This window comes from Mirounga angustirostris, unplaced genomic scaffold (assembly GCF_029215605.1).
Source record: "Mirounga angustirostris isolate CCGP_5_RB_7025 unplaced genomic scaffold, mMirAng1.0.hap1 SCAF_2, whole genome shotgun sequence".
Classification (NCBI taxonomy): Eukaryota; Metazoa; Chordata; class Mammalia; order Carnivora; family Phocidae; genus Mirounga; species Mirounga angustirostris.
In genome coordinates, this window is record NW_026991710.1 from 175,658,251 (window position 1) to 175,676,771 (window position 18,521).

Genomic DNA, 18,521 nt, shown 5'->3' on the forward strand with positions numbered 1-18,521 from the left:
TTCATGGTAGGAGCCAGGTGCTGTGCATGAGGGAGGTCTTGTGCTGGGAACGGAGGAGGCACGGAGTCTGTGCAGGGCCTCCGAGCTGCCCTGGGAGCCAGCCACGCCCCTTCATTTCAGAGCAATTTCTATTTTTTAACAAATTTTTATTTATGTAGAGCTATTTCTGGAAGGAGCCCGTGCTTCTCCTGCTGTACTTGGCTAACTGCCCTGCGAGCCGAGAGGTGTGGATAAGGCACTGCGGGCACAGATCTCAGTAGGAAGAGGAGAGGACAGTCGGTGTTTGGATTCTGACAGTTGCAGGTCAGTCGTGTTAAGGTTGCTCGGGCTGAAATGAACAGGGAAATGAAGACACTTCAGAGCTGACTGCTATCCAGACACCGTATACTTTAAAAATGTTTTTATTGACTATTAAACAGTTACAAGGACTGTTAGACATTTAGCCAAAGCACAATTACAGGTTAAATATAATCATAAAGATGTCTTAAATAGAAACCCACCACGCAGGCAGGTGAAGTTCCTTGACGCCCTCTTTTGGAAAGCAGAGGGCGAGGGAAAAAAGGTCTTCCATTCCACGTGAAAGACAGTGACGACTAGAAGGATTTACATGCTGTGAGCGATTTCCCATGACCAAATTGACAGGGTTGCCAGATTTAGTAAAACAAAATAAAACGAAGCAAAAAGCCAGGATGCTCAGTTAAATTTGAATTTCAGATAAATAACGAATAACTTTTTTTCTTACCATTAATATATGCCAAAAAATGCATGAAACATACTTAAGCTAACAAATTATTTATCCAAAATTCAAATGTAACTGGGTGTCTTGTATTTTATCTGGCAATCCTACAAACAGACAAATGCAAAAAAGCAAAGGGAGGGGATTGGAACCCCCTGCCACTGGTGGGTCACACCAAGACTAAAAATAAAAACAACATCGATAATGAACCAAAGAGTCACTACGATGGTTACTCACACAGACCAACATCACAATGGGAAAATACAATTACCACTACTCCAAATGCTGTCGCCAGGAAACATTCTAGATTTCCTCAAAGCTGGTTTTGTAAATGTTTTTCAGAAACCTTGTTGATAAAAGTACCTTTTCAGTTTGTAGTTATCAAAGACAAATACAACTACCACAAAGACCAATGAGCTTGAAACAATGGAAGCAGAAGCAGGTATTATATGCACATGAAGAATTTAAGTATTTTGTGTAATGAATACAATGGTTATAGGGTCAAGGTCATCTTCTAGGTCGAGGCTCTTAGCCTCAAAGATTTTGGTTCCGTTTTCACTGTTGTGTTTTCTGGCTTCTCATCCTGAACCTTGGGGAGGGGCATGGGAGTGTGTGTGAGACACCCCACTACCAGAGTTTAACTGCATTTCTTCGCAAACACTCTGAATCAACAAAGGGTTTTCAGGGCTGCCTGCAGAAATGTGGAGACAGGTAAAAAGTAGCAAAACAATCTGTATCATGGAGCATTAGAAATCTGTTTGAAAAGATGAGTGGGTGGGTGTGAAAAGCGTAGAGCAGAATAGAAAACATGAATGAAGGAAGAGTCCAAATGCAATCATCCGGGCGGTGTGAATGTTATTTCAAAGGAGGCAGGGCCCTCTGGCAGATGTATAAAATTGGTTACATCACGAGCGGGTTTGGTCTTAGAGGGTATAAAATCTGGAGCTTCCTACTGCCCTTCACTCAGAGCCACGGTTTGTAATTTAAAATGATTAAAAAACAGGTTGGGCGACACTGAGATCCCACGTGGTATCTTCATGAGATGCTGCTGTGTCCCCCCCGCCCCCACAACACTGACTAGGTTTGGAAATCTTGCTAGCATTTCTTTAAACCAGAATATCTGGTAGCTGAGGAATTTCAGACAGAGAAATCGGATGAGATTGATTAGATCCGCTCCTTGGTATGTAAGAGAGCATTACTTATGAAACAAGACCCTCATCAAATCAGCTTCACGGGTGTGACCTACGTGGAGACGCACCCGACTCACTGACACCTTTCAAACACTAAGAAATGGAATTACAACTTTTTATTTATTAGGCTATAAAAGGTTAAAAAGTTTCTGCCATAGTTAAGGCTTTCTTAAGAAGAAATATTTAATTGTCTATTAATTTCAGAATGCACAAGGTATCTGAAGACGCCTTACTTTTTAGGGTGGTTTTTTGAAAAAGCATTTCCTAGTCATATGCTAGAAGTGTCCAACCAAAGCTGAAATATTATCTTCACAATTAACTTTCTTTATATTTTTCTGTCACTGATTTGACATCGGACAAGTTTCAGTTTAGTCTTTTCAATGAAATTTCTGACACATGAAACCCTATCTTAATGTCAGTTTTGAGTGTTCCCTGAATGACTAAAGTCTATAGCTCTATGGAAGATAACTGCCCAACAAAAATCACAGCAAGAAGGCTGCTTATCACACGTTACCGTACAAGTGGGTTCTGGCCACAATGGAGGCAAGGTGCTTGGAAACACACCCCATTTCTGTTTGCAAGGCTGTTTGTGGGAACCCGAAGAGCGCATGCGTTTAGAAAGGGGGGCAGTGAGTGATGGCCAATACCCCTTGTGTAGCTGGTGGATGTACTGAAATAAAGAAAAACTGAGGCGACTTATTGCATTTTACTGCTCTTCGAGCGCACACCAAAGTGTTATTTTTTGTATAAAGACTATAATAACAGAGTATTAGTCTATATTACTTTATTTGCCCTCTTCAGGCATTTCTCTGTATATATCAATGCACTTTGCTATTTTGAGAGCAAAGGGAAATTAGTCTAGCTGCTGACATCAAGGTCAAGGATCACAAGGACGCTGTCAGGAAAACATCCTAATATTATTTATTCTATTTATGTTATGGAAAGCTAGAAATTCCAAATTCCAAGAAAGAAAAGGTAAATAAGAATCCTGGTTGTACTGCTGTCATTTTTGCATAGAAGTAAAACTCTGGTTTCCATGCTGTCATTTGTTAGCAAATTGGCAGAATCTTCAGAGCAGAGTACATGAGGCCTAATCCGGTTCTGGTTGTGATATGGAAACAGAGGTACAGTCTCCTTCTGCAAGACTCAAGATGAAGAAAGGAGGAAAATGACTGGGGTCAAAGGTAACCACTGGAGCTAATGATAATTCCAGACTAGCAACCTGGGGAAAAGGGAAGGAGGCCAAGTACATGGAGAAAGCATCCAGCCCAGAGCACTGAACTTACGCTTAATTTATGACTCAAGAACCCAGGTGGCAATACCCAGTACACGAGAACCATCAGGTCTCGAGGATTTAATTTTAGAACTGCAAGAAAGCTGGTGGAGGTGTCCAGGTTCTCTCTCCATTTGGTTTGGGAAACACACGGGCCATTTCAGGGGAGGCCCTATTGGAACTCCTCAACTTGCTAGTGCTCCTATATAGTGCATATACAAGAAACTAAATGGATTTGGGCCTAAGTTAATGCCATGCTTTTATATTCCAAAGGGTTTTTCACACTGTTATAGATGGAAGTTCCAAATGTAATCAACTTTTGCTAACTTGCGGGCACTCATGATGACCTTTGGTTTTCAAGTTTTGAAAAAATGTATTTGGCTCCTGTGAAATATCAATTAACCCATTCTCTTTAGCAGATGAATAATATATACACATTCTTTCAATAACTACTATACACTCGAATCATTACAAGACAAGAAGCACTGCAAATGTCTTCCTTACACAGTACCTTTACTCGGCACCCAGAACATCAGACACGTAACATTGGCAGTTTAAATACTGAACCACAGTTTAACTTCTCAAGTGTAAGGCTGAAGTTTAAAACATCCATTAATCTAGTTAGTATGATGGAAACAACATATAACCACAGTCGAATAGTGGCTTATCTGCTATAAAGCTTTGATATCTATCCCATAGTCACCCTTTTACTGAACTAAAAATCACAGCTGTGTTTACTGTTTTAAACTATAGCTAAAAGTGGGGAGGCGAGTAATATACACCTTCACAGCTACTGAAAACTATACAGATGCCATTCCTTCAACCCATTGTTACACACAGCAAAAAAAGAAGGGAAGGAGAAAAAAAAAAAGCCCTCTTAACAAATATGAAACTCCGAAGCTTCGTATGGAATTCTAGTGCTATTAAAGTAGCCAAGACACAAACACCCAGCTTGGGTCACTAAAACTTCAATAGAAGCAACAACTGAGGCTAATTCTTGATTTCATGTTGAGGACCCATGCAAGATTCTGCTATAAAACTCAAACTAGCTCCCGATGCCTAGTTCTAGCGTTGGACTCAAGCCAAAAAGAAAGTTAAATGTCTATTTTAAGAGCCTATTCCAGAATTTTTGCATGTCACCATTTTGTTTTCCTTTAGGAGATTAAATGAGGTCATGGCTTCGTCAGCCTGCATTAAAACACAAATTAGTTTTCGGAACTTTTAGGTTGAAAGGGCAAGTTTGCATCACACTGTTTTTCCTTTTTTTTTTTTTTTTTTAACCGCATTTATGTCACTTTTGCTTCAAAGCTGAGCAGGTGCACAGCATGTCAAAGCAAACAAATTAATGCAGTCAATGTGCTGCTCAGTTAAGGTGCAAAGGGCAAGTGTGAGAGGTGTAACGGATCATCTTTTACAAGCGTCAGTGTGCACTGGGCAAATGATTAAAACACGCAAAACAAAGTAGGAATTTCCTGAAGAAACAGTATTTCTCCACCTTCCTTTACAAAAATAACTGAAAGAGCTTTGGTTTCAGTTTTTGTTCTCCTTGTCTGTTAAGAAGTTTGAAGAAACGGTTCGAAAATGTAGTGCCGGGACCTACAGAAACTATTTGAAACCCCTCACTCCAAATAAACCCCAAACCTGGAGTAAACACAAAAGTTCTTGCATATCTACTTACTAAAGAGGATTTGAATCCTAGCTTTCTAAACTGGAGAAACAATAAAGATTATTGTGATTCTAATGAAGTACAATAATTCCGCCGAATTTGGCAATAAGGCAGCTAATGTTGGGGGGCGACTACCCGGTGGTTGGGCTGAAGTGAAGAGAAGTACTTTCTGAGCAGGCCCTGACATCCTTTCCTGCTGTGGTCTCAGGGAACCACACGCTCCCTGCTCGTCTCAGCGCTGCTCCCCTGCCAGGCCTCCCCCCGTGTTGTGGTGTTTCCTGAGCACCGGAAACATCACTCCAACCTTTCCCTGGCCGTGCTCTCCTGGGGTCTCCTGGGGTCTCCGGCACCGTCCTGAATTGAATGCCCCCGGGGCAGGCTGCGATCCGGAGGAGCAAGGGGCCCTCAGCGGCTTGGGCTTCTCTGAACTTGGGAGCTCCTCAGTCAGGTTGACCTTTGTGCCTTTCCCTGCCAAGACTGGCCAATTCATAAAAGGAAACTAAAGCGTGATGTTTTTCCTTCCCGTCCCAATTTACAATGGTAAGAAGTATGGATACAAAAGAAATCCAAGTGGAAAAAAAAGGGAAACTAAGTCTTGCTCAGCCAGAAGCTTGGGTTGAATTGCTAATGATTTTAGTCTGTGTGACTTTGTGCAAAATATCCTTGAGAAGGTTCCGGCTCATTTTCAAAGTAAACAAACAAATGAAAAGAAAAAAAGAAAAAAAAGACAATGATGCATGTTTAGAAAAAATTAAAAATGAGCCTATCATATGTGTACATTTGTTACATACACGTGCCATATAGAACAAAGCAAATGTAGTGTGTGAAGTATGAAATTTGGGAAAGTATTGGTTGTGGTTTTTTCTTTTTCTTTTTTTTCCATTTCCAAGCCTAGATCAAAGCAATCTTGTTTTAGAAATGGACAGTTGCAACGCAAATGAGCCTGAGATATGGTGAAAGGCCGCCCCTGTAAACATTTCCTCAAAGAGAACAGTAGCAGTTGAGTATGTATCAGTTACTCATACTCTATTCATCACTATAGCAATGCTTTATAAAAGACAGCTTCTTTCTAGGCTGTCAGAGATTTACGGAATATTGATTTTGTTGGAAACGATCCACTGTAATCCAGTCCCAAGTTGAAATCCGATGTGGCCTTTCCCCGTGGGCGTTCACTAGGTCTTCTGCTCGGCGGCTGTGGCGCTTTGTGCCGGAGCTTCCGGCTTCATGATCTGGTACGTGATGAGATACTCTGGGTATGCCTGCAGAGGGCCGGAAGAAAAACACATCACTCCTTTGGCAGGTACAGTATTCAGTGGAAGTCTCAGAGGCCATTGATCCTCACCGATATTCTACACACACCCAAGAGCCTGCGAAGGCCAGCCAATTAATAGGTGCCTAAACAACACACACATGCAAGATACACCTATATCTTGCAGAGAAACATGTCTAGACCCCATAATCTAGAGAACTGTTGTAATGTTATTTCCACTCTGAGCACTCTAAAGTACTGCGTTCATCCTTCATGCACATGCTGTTAAAGGCAGGAGAAAATCTCTCTCTTTTCCACCTCACCTGACTCAGTGCTGTCACATAGCATATATTTAAATAGAAGTCTGTTAAGTGAGGAGCAATTTGGCTGAACCGATTTTAAATTAATTACTCCCAAATATGACTCACTGAGCTAGAAGGAGGAAGGGTGAGGCTTGTTGAATCACCAGTTAACTTAGAGGGAACAGTTTGGAGATCATTTTTAAAAGGTGACTAATAAAAGGCAACTTTCACAGGTAACATAATGGTTCAGATTGAGACTCTCCACCCCATTTGTTCTCTTTCTCTTTAGCCTCTTTTTCTTGCAGTATGTAAAATGAAAGGCTCTGTGTTTGGAATGGAAAGAATATTTCTTAGAGGAAGTCACTACCAAGACAACTGGGTGGGGGGCAAAAAAAACCCCAAAACAACAAAAACCCTTAAAACCATGTACACTGTAGAAGAATTCTTCAACCCTAAATATAACATAATGATACAACTAGATGCAGTATTTCAGAGTGCTCTGTGGCTGGAAACTTGTATGCTTTGGTGAGGTAAGTGTTTTGGGGCCCAAAAATACTTTGCTGAATGCTGACTTACAAATTACTTGCATATAGATATGGAGTAAGATAATAAAAAGTAATAAAGGATAAAAAAACTAGACTTTAAAAAGATACATGAACGTCTATGTTCACTGCAGCATTATTTACAGTAGCCAAGACAGAAGCAACCTAAGTGTCCATTGATAGATGAATGGATAAAGAAGATGTGATGTGTGTGTGTGTATATATATATACACACACACACAATGGAATATTACTCAGCCATTAAAAAAAGATCTTGCCATTTGTGACAATGTGGATGGCCTCAGAAGGTATCTGCTAAGTGAAGTGAGTCAGACAGAGAAAGACAAATACCATGATTTCACTTATATATGGAATCCACAAAATAAAATAAATACAACAAAATACTAGTAAACCGAATCCAACAATACATTTAAAAAGTCATTCATCACCATCAAGTGGGAATTACTCCTGGGTTGCAAGGGTGGTTCAATATTTGTAAACCAATCAACATGATACATCACATCAGTAAGAGAAAGGATAAAAACCATATGATCATTTCAATAGATGCGGAAAAATCATTTGACAAAGTATAACATCCATTCATGATAAAAACTCTCAACAAAGTAGGTTTAGAGGGAATATACCTCAACACAGGTTTGGCATAGTAAGAATCCAGTATGTGTAAGTTATTACTATTAACATTATTATTATGATCCATTAAAGATAAGTCCCTCCTAAGGGGTGTCTCAGCAAGAATAAAAAGTACAAAAAGTGTAATTATACATTATAATGTTATGTTGATATAATACTTTAATATAATACCTATCATTCATATTCCAATGTTCTCAGTCGATTTAATTATGTTTCTCTTCCAATACCAGGTCCAACTGGGGGGCAGGACCTTAAGTTAGTTGTCCTGTCTCTTGGGTTTCATTTAATCTGGAAAGTTTTTAAAGCCTTTCTCTGTCTTATTATATTGACATTTCTGGAGAATCCAGTCTTCCCACATTTTTTTTAATAGAACAGTCCTCACTTTGATTAGACCAAGGTTATGCATTCTTGGCTGGCATACTGCATAGACAATGTTGTGCCCTTCTCAGAATATCATATCTGAGGCACACTCTATTTCTATCTGTCCCTTATTGATGATGTTAATTTTGATCATCTGGTCAAGGCATTGCCCCTTCTCCAATGTATAATTACTGTTTTCTCCTCCTTTGTAGTTAATAAGACCATGCAAATATCCTTTTTTAAATCAAAATTATCTCCTAGATCTAGCATCCACTTATGATTCTTGTCACAATGGTCCCAAGATGATGATTTTCCAAATGTAGTACTCCCTCCACATCTACTCATCTGCCCTTGGCTTTCTACTATAAGCAAAAGCCTTCCTTAACCCTTCCTTTATTTCTTTATCTATTTGTTATCACTATAGAATCATGAACTCCTATTTTTTCCAGCGGTTTAAAATTTATTACTGTATTTATTTTGGTGTTCAAACTGTTCCAGATTTGGCCAGTGGGAGCCCCTTCCTGCTGGCTCTGTGTCCTTGTGACATGCCCTCCCCCCTCCCCACTTTTTTTGAGTACTTCATTACTTTCAGGATGTTCCAGGCTCACCTTGTTCCTATTCTGCTTCAGTCCTGGAATTAGCTGTTTCTCCAAAGAGCCTGGGTTCCTTTTGGTGGGGAATGGTATTAGAGACCAAGATCTAGGTCTAGGTGTGCTCACTGCTATTAGGGTGTCCTTGCTTTCAGGAGACAGTGCTAAGAAATATATGCACGTCTATGCTCATATACATACATGGGCCTACATCTACTCTTATACACATACCTTTATACACATATATTTACAAGTGCACAAACATACATACATATATTAGAAACGATGAGGTCCTATCAATACCTCTAATTTCAGTCCATCTCTACAGTCATTCTTACCATCCCCTCATTGCAGATTTGTATGTCCCTTCTTCCACCATGAGAATCCCAGCTCCCGAATCAAACATCAACACATTTACTCATTTGCTCAATCCTACAATACACGTGAAGGAGTTCCATTGCTTTGCCCAAGCACCACAATCAACACATCTACTAAATGAAGTTCAGGATTCGTGTGCCTTTCCTACGGCTACTCCATACCTTACCTGGCCCAGGACTGATGGCATATAAAATATTGTTTTCATATGTTACTTGTACTTAATTAATTCCTGCTTTCTCCTTTCCTGCCCCCCCCCCCCCCCGCCAAGTTCTCCATCAGAGTAGTTAAGGTATCCACTTGAAATTCAATTAAGTTCAGACAAACTGATCTTTGTTTTTAGATAAATCGATAGGCATTTAGCAGTACTATGAGAGTTTAGGGCTGGGTTGAAAAAGGATAGAAAATTTTCCTGCTTGTTGACAATTTTACTTGGGAGCCTCAAGCAGTGGGCAGAAATTTAACACACTACAGCTTTACAACTCAGACAGCTATTGTTCTGTGTTAAGTGCCATGATCAGAAATACAGAGATTCAACTTACGTGACCAGCCTGTGGTGAGTACAGCCATAAAGAAAATTCCTTCCTTAATCGGAAGCTACTCTTTGCTCTCTGCACTGACATGTTTAGTAGCTCAGTTATGCTGATTTGATGCGTATCATACCTGCTCGCCTCTGTAGATGACATATTCAGCATATGCCAGCCCATTCACACTTGGTCTCCCAATCACTGAGTGATGTCCTGGAGGGGCATGAGCCATTTTCATGGTGCTGAACTGCAGAAAGGATTTTCCAAGGGTCACTCTACAGAAAAGCATTTGCCTAAAGAAAAAAGGAAAGCAATGCTTTGAACGAAGTATTAAATCTTAGAGTGATAGAACTGTTAGGTTTCTTGATTTTCTAAAAAGTAGTTAATCCTTCAAGCTTATTTAAAATGTCACTTTTGAATTTGAGTAGGAATGGGATGGGATGGGCTTTGATATCCCGATTTACCATAAACGGCAGGCTCAATAGGTACAGTAGTTTGGTGTGATTACAGAATCCGTGACAGAAAATACCTGGCAAGTTCTGACTAGTGGGAGAAGAGAAATCCTAGCAAAAACTGAGTTCTTATGAGGATGAACGGGGAGAGACGGAAGCAAATACAGAGACGGCAGCGGCATCTGAAATCAAGATGGGGGTTTACTCATTACGAAGAAGTAAAAACCAGGATACAATAAGTGATAATAAAAGCGGATCACATACAAAAACGCTTAGCTTAACTGTACGGCTGGAAATCATCTTACGTGGGTGAAACACCAACTGGGGAAGATGTTAACTATTACAGAGGACAAGAGATGCTGATCGGGAAGAAAGTGCATTATATAAACTAGGGATTGAGAAACGATGGCCTATGGGTGAACACTAGTCTGCCACCTGGTTTTGTAAATAAAATTTTATTGGAATGCAGCCACACATTCGTTCATGTGTCTTCTGTGGCTGCTTTTGCACTACAAGGGCCAAGGTCAGTCACTGTGACAGGGTGGCCTGCAAAGCCTAAGATATTTCTTATGTGGCCCTTTAAAATCAAAGTTTGCAATCCTTTAATATAAACTACAAACATTTTAACTATTCAGTGAGATTGATCATACTGTTAAATGTGTAAAATAGTTATTATTCAAATAGTTTGTTTTTAGTAATAGAGTATGATCTTTGCATTATAACTAATCAGAGATACTATTTTGAGTCAAAATTGTGCCAGACCCAGTATAATTGGGTCCTGCCTGGGCTGGCTTTTTTAGCATGATCTTACTAATGACCCTGTGGGGTGCTGGCTTGGTATCAGCTGAATTCTCCTGTAGGTCCCAGAGGAAAAGATTTTTTTGTTTTTGTTTTAAGAGAGAGTGAGAGAGTGCATGCACATGTAAGCAGGGGGTGGAGGAGGGGGGAGCAGAGAGGATCTTAAGCAGCGAGGACCCCAACATGGGGCTTGATCTCATGACCCTGAGATCATGACCTGAGTGGAAATTAAGAGTCGGACGCTTAACCAACTGAGCCACTCAGGCGCCCCAATTGATCTACATTACAGGGAGGTGTCTGAGCCCCCTCTCCATATGATGGCAGCCCTATGGTGTCACTGGACCCTGCCCGCTCAGCCCGCTGGGCCCACTGCCATGGCTACTCCCAGTCCATATGTCACACGCAACTTAACCTGACAGGCCCTTGCCTCCTGCCTTCTGCTTCCTGCCCCTGAGCTCCCCAGTTGCTGTGGGGGCGGGAGAAGATGCAGGACCAGCCCATGAGGCTGCGGGCAGCGGACGGGCAGGTGGAGAGTGCTGGCTTCTGCCTGCTCACTGGCTAGCCTTGTGTATTGCGCTGCCTTGTGCATTGCGCTGCCTTCTGCAGATGCAGCAGCCCCAAACGGGGGGGATACCAATGCCCTGTGGGGCAAACGGTGACCCGTGCCAGACAGGAGCCGGCAGGTAAATTCAGCTCTGGTCTCCCACAAGGTACTGCTCTGAGAGTTAGCAGTTCACACAGCCTCTCTGAAGATGTCTCACGGATTGAGCAACCGACTGCACTTGTTACGAACAGGCCAACTCACTGAGGCACCTCACTGTCTTTGCTCGCCGCACTTCTTTTTGTGCCCTCATTCCTGCTTCCCCGGTACTGCACTTGCCAAGAAAGCGCTAGCACATGAGCTTTCGCTTCAGGCTCTGTTTCCTAGGAAATCCTGGCTAAGACATAAACTTACGTGTCTAATTGTAGTGGGCAACTGTTAATCTTCATCTAGGTTCACTTTTATTGCTTATTTAGGATAGGCCTGCAACAACAGAGTTTTTGCATGTTACATACATGGGAACTTTTGTGTGTTATTAACCACAGCGACCTTACTAGAAAGAAGGTTCCTTCTGGACATACCGCATCCATCCTAGAACTGCTGATGGTTGTAAGATTTTCATAAAGTAACAGAGAACAGGAAGTTTTAAGGTCAACAACCATAACGAATTTTGAGGCTATCTGGGTCTTTTTGGGGTTTCCCCTGAATTACAAGATCTCTAAGTAACCTGACTTTCCATATGGTTAATTTAAAGAAAAATGCAATCAACTGCAATCTTTGTAATGTACAATTCTTTTGTATTTTTTCCAATGGCACAGAAGAGAATGGTATTTTTTTCACTGAATTCAGAGAGAGTATACTGTTATTCTCTTGAATTTGAGTTTTAAAATTCTATTTAAAAAGCTAACATTCATTTGCTTACTATTAAATCCAAAGTTAATATTCTGAAATTGGACTTCTCAAGGCTAATTACATATCCTGCCTTAAAGCACTTCTAGCAACATCGGAAACAAAGATTCAGCTTGTTTACAGAAGTTGTGTGTCTCAGTTCAAACGTGTCTAAAGCTAGAGGTTCTTCAACAGAAGTAATTCTCAACCTCTTCTTTTCCTGACCTTGAAGCAGCAAAGGCAAGGGATGCCGAGCGAGAAAGTCAAGACGGAGGGAGTTTCACTGTAACCTACGACTGGCTCACATGTATCTGGTTCTTACCAGCCCTGCTATCAGCTCTGCTGTCGTTTCTCCTACTAGGGTAGAGGCTGATCAGCTGTTCCTGTCCAACCCCAAACCTGTGTGATTCACTATGAGTAACACTGAGGATAAGCTGTGACTTCTGCAGAGCCTGAGGAGCTAACCGGCCTCATGACCCGAGGAGAGCAATCACAAAGGCAAGATGCTCACCTGTGACATATGTAGCATGACCGATCTTTGTGCGTGGGGCAGCCTGTGCCTCCTCCAATCCCATAAACATACTGGTTGCTTTTGGAGGAGTTTTCAGCAAAATAAATCCCGGCACCAAACATTCCTCCTATGTATGCATGTCGCTCATCAAAACCTTTATGAATAATGGCATTAATGAAAGGAGAACCTAAAAACAGAAACACAGATGAGTTTTTGAATACTTTTCTAGAACCTCAATTAGCCGCAAACTATTTGCACTTGGCAGGTTAATAGTAAGTTATTAATAATGTATAAATGAAGTTGTAAGATGGTCTACCATACGTAAATTATTTCTCGTACTGGAATCTTAGCAGCGACCCACTGTTTGCCAAGCAAGGATGTAATATGGATTTTGCAGATGGCATGAGATTTTAGATAGCAAAGTACAGGGGCGCCTGGATGGCTCAGTTGGTTAAGCATCTGACTCTTGATTTCAGCTCAGGTCATGATCTCAGGGTTGTGGGACTGAGCCCCACGTCAAGCTACGTGCTGGGCATGGAGCTTGCTTAAGATTCTCTCTCTCCCTCTGCCCCTCCACCCCACCCCTCCCTCTCTAAAAAAAAAAGACAGCGAAGTCCCTTTGGCTTTAAAAATATAGGTTTTAGGGGAGCCTGGGTGGCTCAGTTGGTTAAGCGACTGCCTTCGGCTCACGTCATGATCCTGGAGTCCCGGGATTGAGTCCCACATCGCGCTCCCTGCTCAGCAGGGAGTCTGCTTCTCCCTCTGACCCTCCTCCCTCTCATGCTCTCTGTCTCTCATTCTCTCTCTCGCAAATAAATAAAATCTTAAAAAAATATATATATATATAGGTTTTACACCCAATCTTACTTTACACAAAAACAGATAATCTGATAAAATGAAACAATTATGTTAAACTGTAATAAAAATATTTCACTATCTAGATGGCTCAACTTGCAATACAAGTTCTGAAACCATTCCAGATAAGTGATTCTCATTCTGCACACCCTGGAAAGCCTGTGCTAACATGCAATGCATTAGCAAACTGTACCAACACATAATTAAAAAAAAAAAATTAAACAACCCATTTTTAGCCCAACACTAATATAGTCAACAACAGAGGCTTTCCACTTTATTTATTTTCAAAAGCCCGAGAGATAGTGAGGCCATGCTGCTCACCGTGGAATAACATGCGCTCGTTGTGATGGTTGTGATTCTCCTCAGACACTTCCTTCTGTCTGTGACAGAATCGTTCCCTCAACTTCTTGTTGACAACTTTTTGAATCTTTAAGGATGAGGAAGAAAGAAGCAAATTAGTGAAATGAATGTTAATTGGCAGTTTATAATTTAAAATGAAAAGTATGTTTCTTTGAGACAGGTTCAATTTTTGGGTTTTGTTTTGTTTGCTTAAAACATTATTTAAAAATGATAAAGCTGCCAGGCAGTGTAACCAAGTTAACGTTCTGGCTTTTAGTGACAAAATTTTCACTGATGGTTTTTGTTATTCTGCACTAGACCTGGCTGTACCTCAAAATCACCTGAAGAATTAAAGAAAAGAGAAACTATTCCTAGACTCCTCCCAGATTTGCTGAATGTTTGGACACAGGGGCCTGTAAATCTGCATTCTTCTAGAAGCTCTCTAAAAGCTCTCCATGGAATTCTGATGGCACTGGTGTAACTTCCAAGGGTTACGCCAGTTCTCAACAGATTTTATTCATTTTTAGGATACTCCTTTGAAAAAAGCACGTCTATCCCCTATTTTAAGTTAAGATACTGAGATTAAGAGATACATGCATTCTGATATAATCACTGATTCAGTCAGATTCAAAATCCAGGCCCTCAATGCTACTCGGAAGTGGTGATAAAAATTACTGTCAGTTCTGGTCTAAATCTGTGGGTGAGCTGGGTCCCATCACCGTATCTGTACCACCAATCCCAGCAGATCTAGCCTTCTGTCTGTAGCTTTCCTGTTTCCACCCAGTCTCTGTTTCTGGTGAAGTATGGTCTTGAGGGGTTAGAGGAAGGTGACACCTGACTGCCAGGCAACAGATGGCTAATTACCTCAGTTTAAAAATATGACATTTAGAAAAAATTTTTCATTGTCTATATTTGATTTTCAGATATGCCTTGCAATCCAATTTTCACCCTGAAATTTTAAAGACTTACTCGAATGACATTGTATCTGTTGAAGATGCCACCAGCATTACCTCCATCTCTGTGTTCTCGAATCGTACTTTGCATCTATAGAACAAAATAACTTTCTGAAAATATGCCAGTATATAATTCTAAAGACATCCCTCTGTTTTCAACATTCACTTGTTACACTGCTTCACTGATGAGTCTCAGATTCAGCGCTAATAAATAAATAGGAGTTGACCAAAAATGGTTCAACAAAGTTTAGTGGGTATTTTTGATGAGAAAATAGTCATGACATAAATATTAAACTTCTTCATTTTCTCTTTATTTTCTAGTAAAAGCTTTGAAAGATTTTCCTGTAAGGCACAATGGGGAAACACAGAAATAAAACATCACATTAAGTCATCCACATTACTATTTTATGTTATTGAGAATGAGAAGCGACACTGGGATTAAGTCAAACTTAAACTCCTCACATTTGATGAATACTCATTAAACAAATGCTCAAAGAAACACAAAGAATTTTAAAAAATCAATAAACTACTGTTCCCTAGGTGAAACAGTCTGTACTATCTCTTCAATTTGGGATCTCAAAGAACATCTCCGCAGACCAGGAGAAGCTGGGTATGCCGTGTAACTGAGCGGAATAACTTTCCTCTGAGCAGTGCTCATTCTTCCTCTGCTCTCCAAATTCAAAAGAATTATGGAAAAGTAAAATGTTTTAAAGACCCAAGTTTCTCATAGAATTGACTCAAAAGAGTTATTTCCCTAGCTTACCGCTCTATTTGCAAAGTTATTCATCACATTTTGGACATTATTCTCCAAATTTGCTAACCACTAAGAGAATGAAGATGTGAGGTTTCCCTGACAGACTGGCCAGGCAGGAGCTGAAAACCCACCCTGAGGCACTGTTCCTGACTTCCGAGCAAGAGAATAATGTGAGCTCTAGTTAAAAGGCAGAAAATAAAAAGACACAGGCATGCCTTTCTCTGCAAAATAATGGAATTAGTTAGGCAGCTTATTTATTGTGATAATGCCATTAGGTACTTTGTTTATTATGCGTAAGAAATGAGGCAGAAGCCAGCAGTAGGGAGGGAATTTCTATGGCGGCTGTCTGGCAGGAGGGTCATCCGTCAGCCTTACTATGGTGCTTTAACACAGTGACAGAAGACGGAAAAGGTGGCTCGAGTCTTGAGGCAGATTTCATAAGCAAACATGAAAATTAGGCATATTATTTTATTTCATTTATTTTTTTAAAGATTTATTTATTTATTTGAGAGAGCGAGAATGAGAGAGAGTACACGAGAGGGGGGAGAGTCAGAGGGAGAAGCAGGCTCCTCGCTGAGCAGGGAGCCCGATGCAGGACTCGATCCCAGGACTCCAAGATCATGACCTGAGCCGAAGGCAGTCGCTTAATCAACTAAGCCACCCAGGCGCCCCAGGCATATTATTTTATAGTCACATTTTATAACTTTGCATGAAAATAAAAACAAGAAGGTATTTGCTATTTGTGAGGCAAGATTCTCACTTCCTATCATTCTTCGAGTAGCATTTTAACAACACAAGAAAATAGTTCTAATAGGGTTCCTACTTGCCTAGTTTCAAGAAAGTCTCCAGGATGAAAAGACACCTGTTGGCCACCCATTGAAACCCTAGGCTTCTGATGTGAAAACACTGTGGCAGAGTCCTAATCCATAGTCCTATCTGAATTTGGGCAATATGCCACCATAATGGCTAAGGCAGTTAGTTAGAATGGATGGATAGGCGAGTGATCCTAAGTCATTGTAAGACAAGCTTACCTCTACTGAAAAAATAGGCTTAACCACAGATTTCAGGAAAAGAGATTTAAAAATTTTGATGTACGTTACCTCTTCTTCTACTGACTGATATTCCTTATCTTCTGGAGCAAGATCCAGCAAAATAGTTCCCTGATTAACACAGTGAAAAGTCAAATAAGGATTGGTGCCTGTAGGAAAGAAAAATTAATGTATTAAAGTCCAAACTATTCAGGCTCAATTTTAGGAAAAACTTTGTTATAAATACTTGATATTTTGGAACAAGTCTAAATTATTTGCAATGGGACCCTAATACAGAAGGTTAAATTGAACAAGCACATCCAAAGACAAGAGAAGTAATAGAGAGGGGCTTGGGGATCAATTTTATCTGTTCTTACAGAGTTCCCCAGCAGGGCTCAACAATTTTTTGTTGAACTGAATTCAATTATAAACATACATGAAGCTATGTCTGATACAAAAGAGAAACACACTGCAATCACAATGCAGTCAGGTCTAAAATCTAAGAACTATCCTACAAAAACTCTGTGAGATGGCTTGAAATGGTACCTCATAATAAGTTTAAGATAGATTATTCTTGTTACTTTCACTGCCTTTGTTAATTTAATGCAGATAAATAAGCAAGACTTAAGCTCAAAAACTGCTAACATTTAGTTTCATGCGACTCTTGTGATCTTACTGGCTCTGCAGTGACTAATTCAAGTTTTTCCCCTTCTCTCCCTTTGCTTTCCTATTGTGAAAGCACTTGTGGAAACACAGACATGATAAACGTGGAGGCCGACAGGGGGGAAAGATAGGAGGCTTGTAACAGCAAAGTACAGTGGAAAAAGGCTGAGCTACCAGTTGTGGCAGGGGAGAAAGGTTCAGGATGAGGTCAGAGAAAGAGGTCAGATTATAAAAAGCCATGTTACCAATGTCTGATTTTATCCTAAAAGCAACAGGATTCTACTGAAAGGTTTTAAGCAACGGAGTGATATGATCATAGAGTCATTTCAAAAAGAGTCTTCTGTGAGCAGCACAGGGCAAGCGTGGAGGGTGGGGGGTGGGGAGGGGCAAAGGGGAGGCTCGGAGATAAGCTGGAAGGTGGTTGTGACAGTCCAGGGGAGAGAGGACGGTGGCCTGGATTAGGTGACCTGTACTGGATTCGACAGCAGTGGGAAAGGACCGAAATGTAGATTCCAGAGAGATTCAGGGTACACAGTGTGTGAGGGGGAGAGGGGGCAGGCGGGAGGTGCTGCATCAGCCCTGACAACTTACTTGTCCCACTTAATTTCTGAGATTTATTTTTTTCCCCCCAAAAGCTTACCTTGTTGTCCACCTAATAGTCTTTCTACTCCTTTGATTAATTTATGGCGGTGTCCGTATGCATTGATGCCTATTTCTTTCAACTCCTCATGGCCCATATCAGCCAGTACATCTAATGTAATCTGAAAAAATGAAACAAAATTAATTGCTAAATCTTTAACAGTTCTTCAGTTCTTCCATTTGTCTTCAATGCTATAATATCCACCTACACAGACAAATTCTTTTACCTCTTTTTAACCATGAACTTACAATCTTAAAGTTGTCTTGATAATTTTATCAGCTTTTTACTCACTTGCAATATTTCTTTGCTTCTAGTCAATGGTGAATTAAAATGGAAGAAATGATGCTGTAGAAATATAAAATGAACACTGCTATATTTCCTTTTGATTATTCAATTCTACCACCTTTCGCTTGCCTCAAGATATGAGAGAACAACTAGAAGCTTGAAATCAGGGGGAAATACCAGATCCCAGTATCCAGCAGGTAGCAGAGAAGAATGGTAGGGGAAAGAGAGAGAGGCTTAGCACAGTGAAAGAGAATGTGACCAAAGGACTAAGCAGTTTTAGATAAGCAGGATTTATATCAAGATAAAGAAGAACTCCCCAGTGCTAAGAAATAGTCAAGCATGGAAAAGGCTGC

At 40.6% G+C, this 18,521-nt stretch overlaps 1 protein-coding gene across 2 annotated transcripts in view; it reads right to left on the reverse strand.

Annotated features, from left to right (window-relative positions):
- Positions 1–385: 385 nt before the first annotated feature.
- Positions 386–18,521, reverse strand: part of TNKS (tankyrase) — a 202,005-nt gene continuing 183,869 nt past the window's right edge. For both annotated transcript variants that reach the window (XM_045879767.3, XM_045879766.3), the window contains 7 exons: positions 17,884–18,004; positions 16,653–16,750; positions 14,815–14,889; positions 13,828–13,933; positions 12,652–12,838; positions 9,598–9,754; positions 386–6,124 (listed from right to left, as the gene is read on the reverse strand). In XM_045879767.3, coding sequence (XP_045735723.1) covers positions 6,038–6,124; positions 9,598–9,754; positions 12,652–12,838; positions 13,828–13,933; positions 14,815–14,889; positions 16,653–16,750; positions 17,884–18,004 — 831 coding nt within the window. In that variant the 3' untranslated portion in view covers positions 386–6,037. The remainder of the gene's footprint in view (positions 6,125–9,597; positions 9,755–12,651; positions 12,839–13,827; positions 13,934–14,814; positions 14,890–16,652; positions 16,751–17,883; positions 18,005–18,521) is intronic.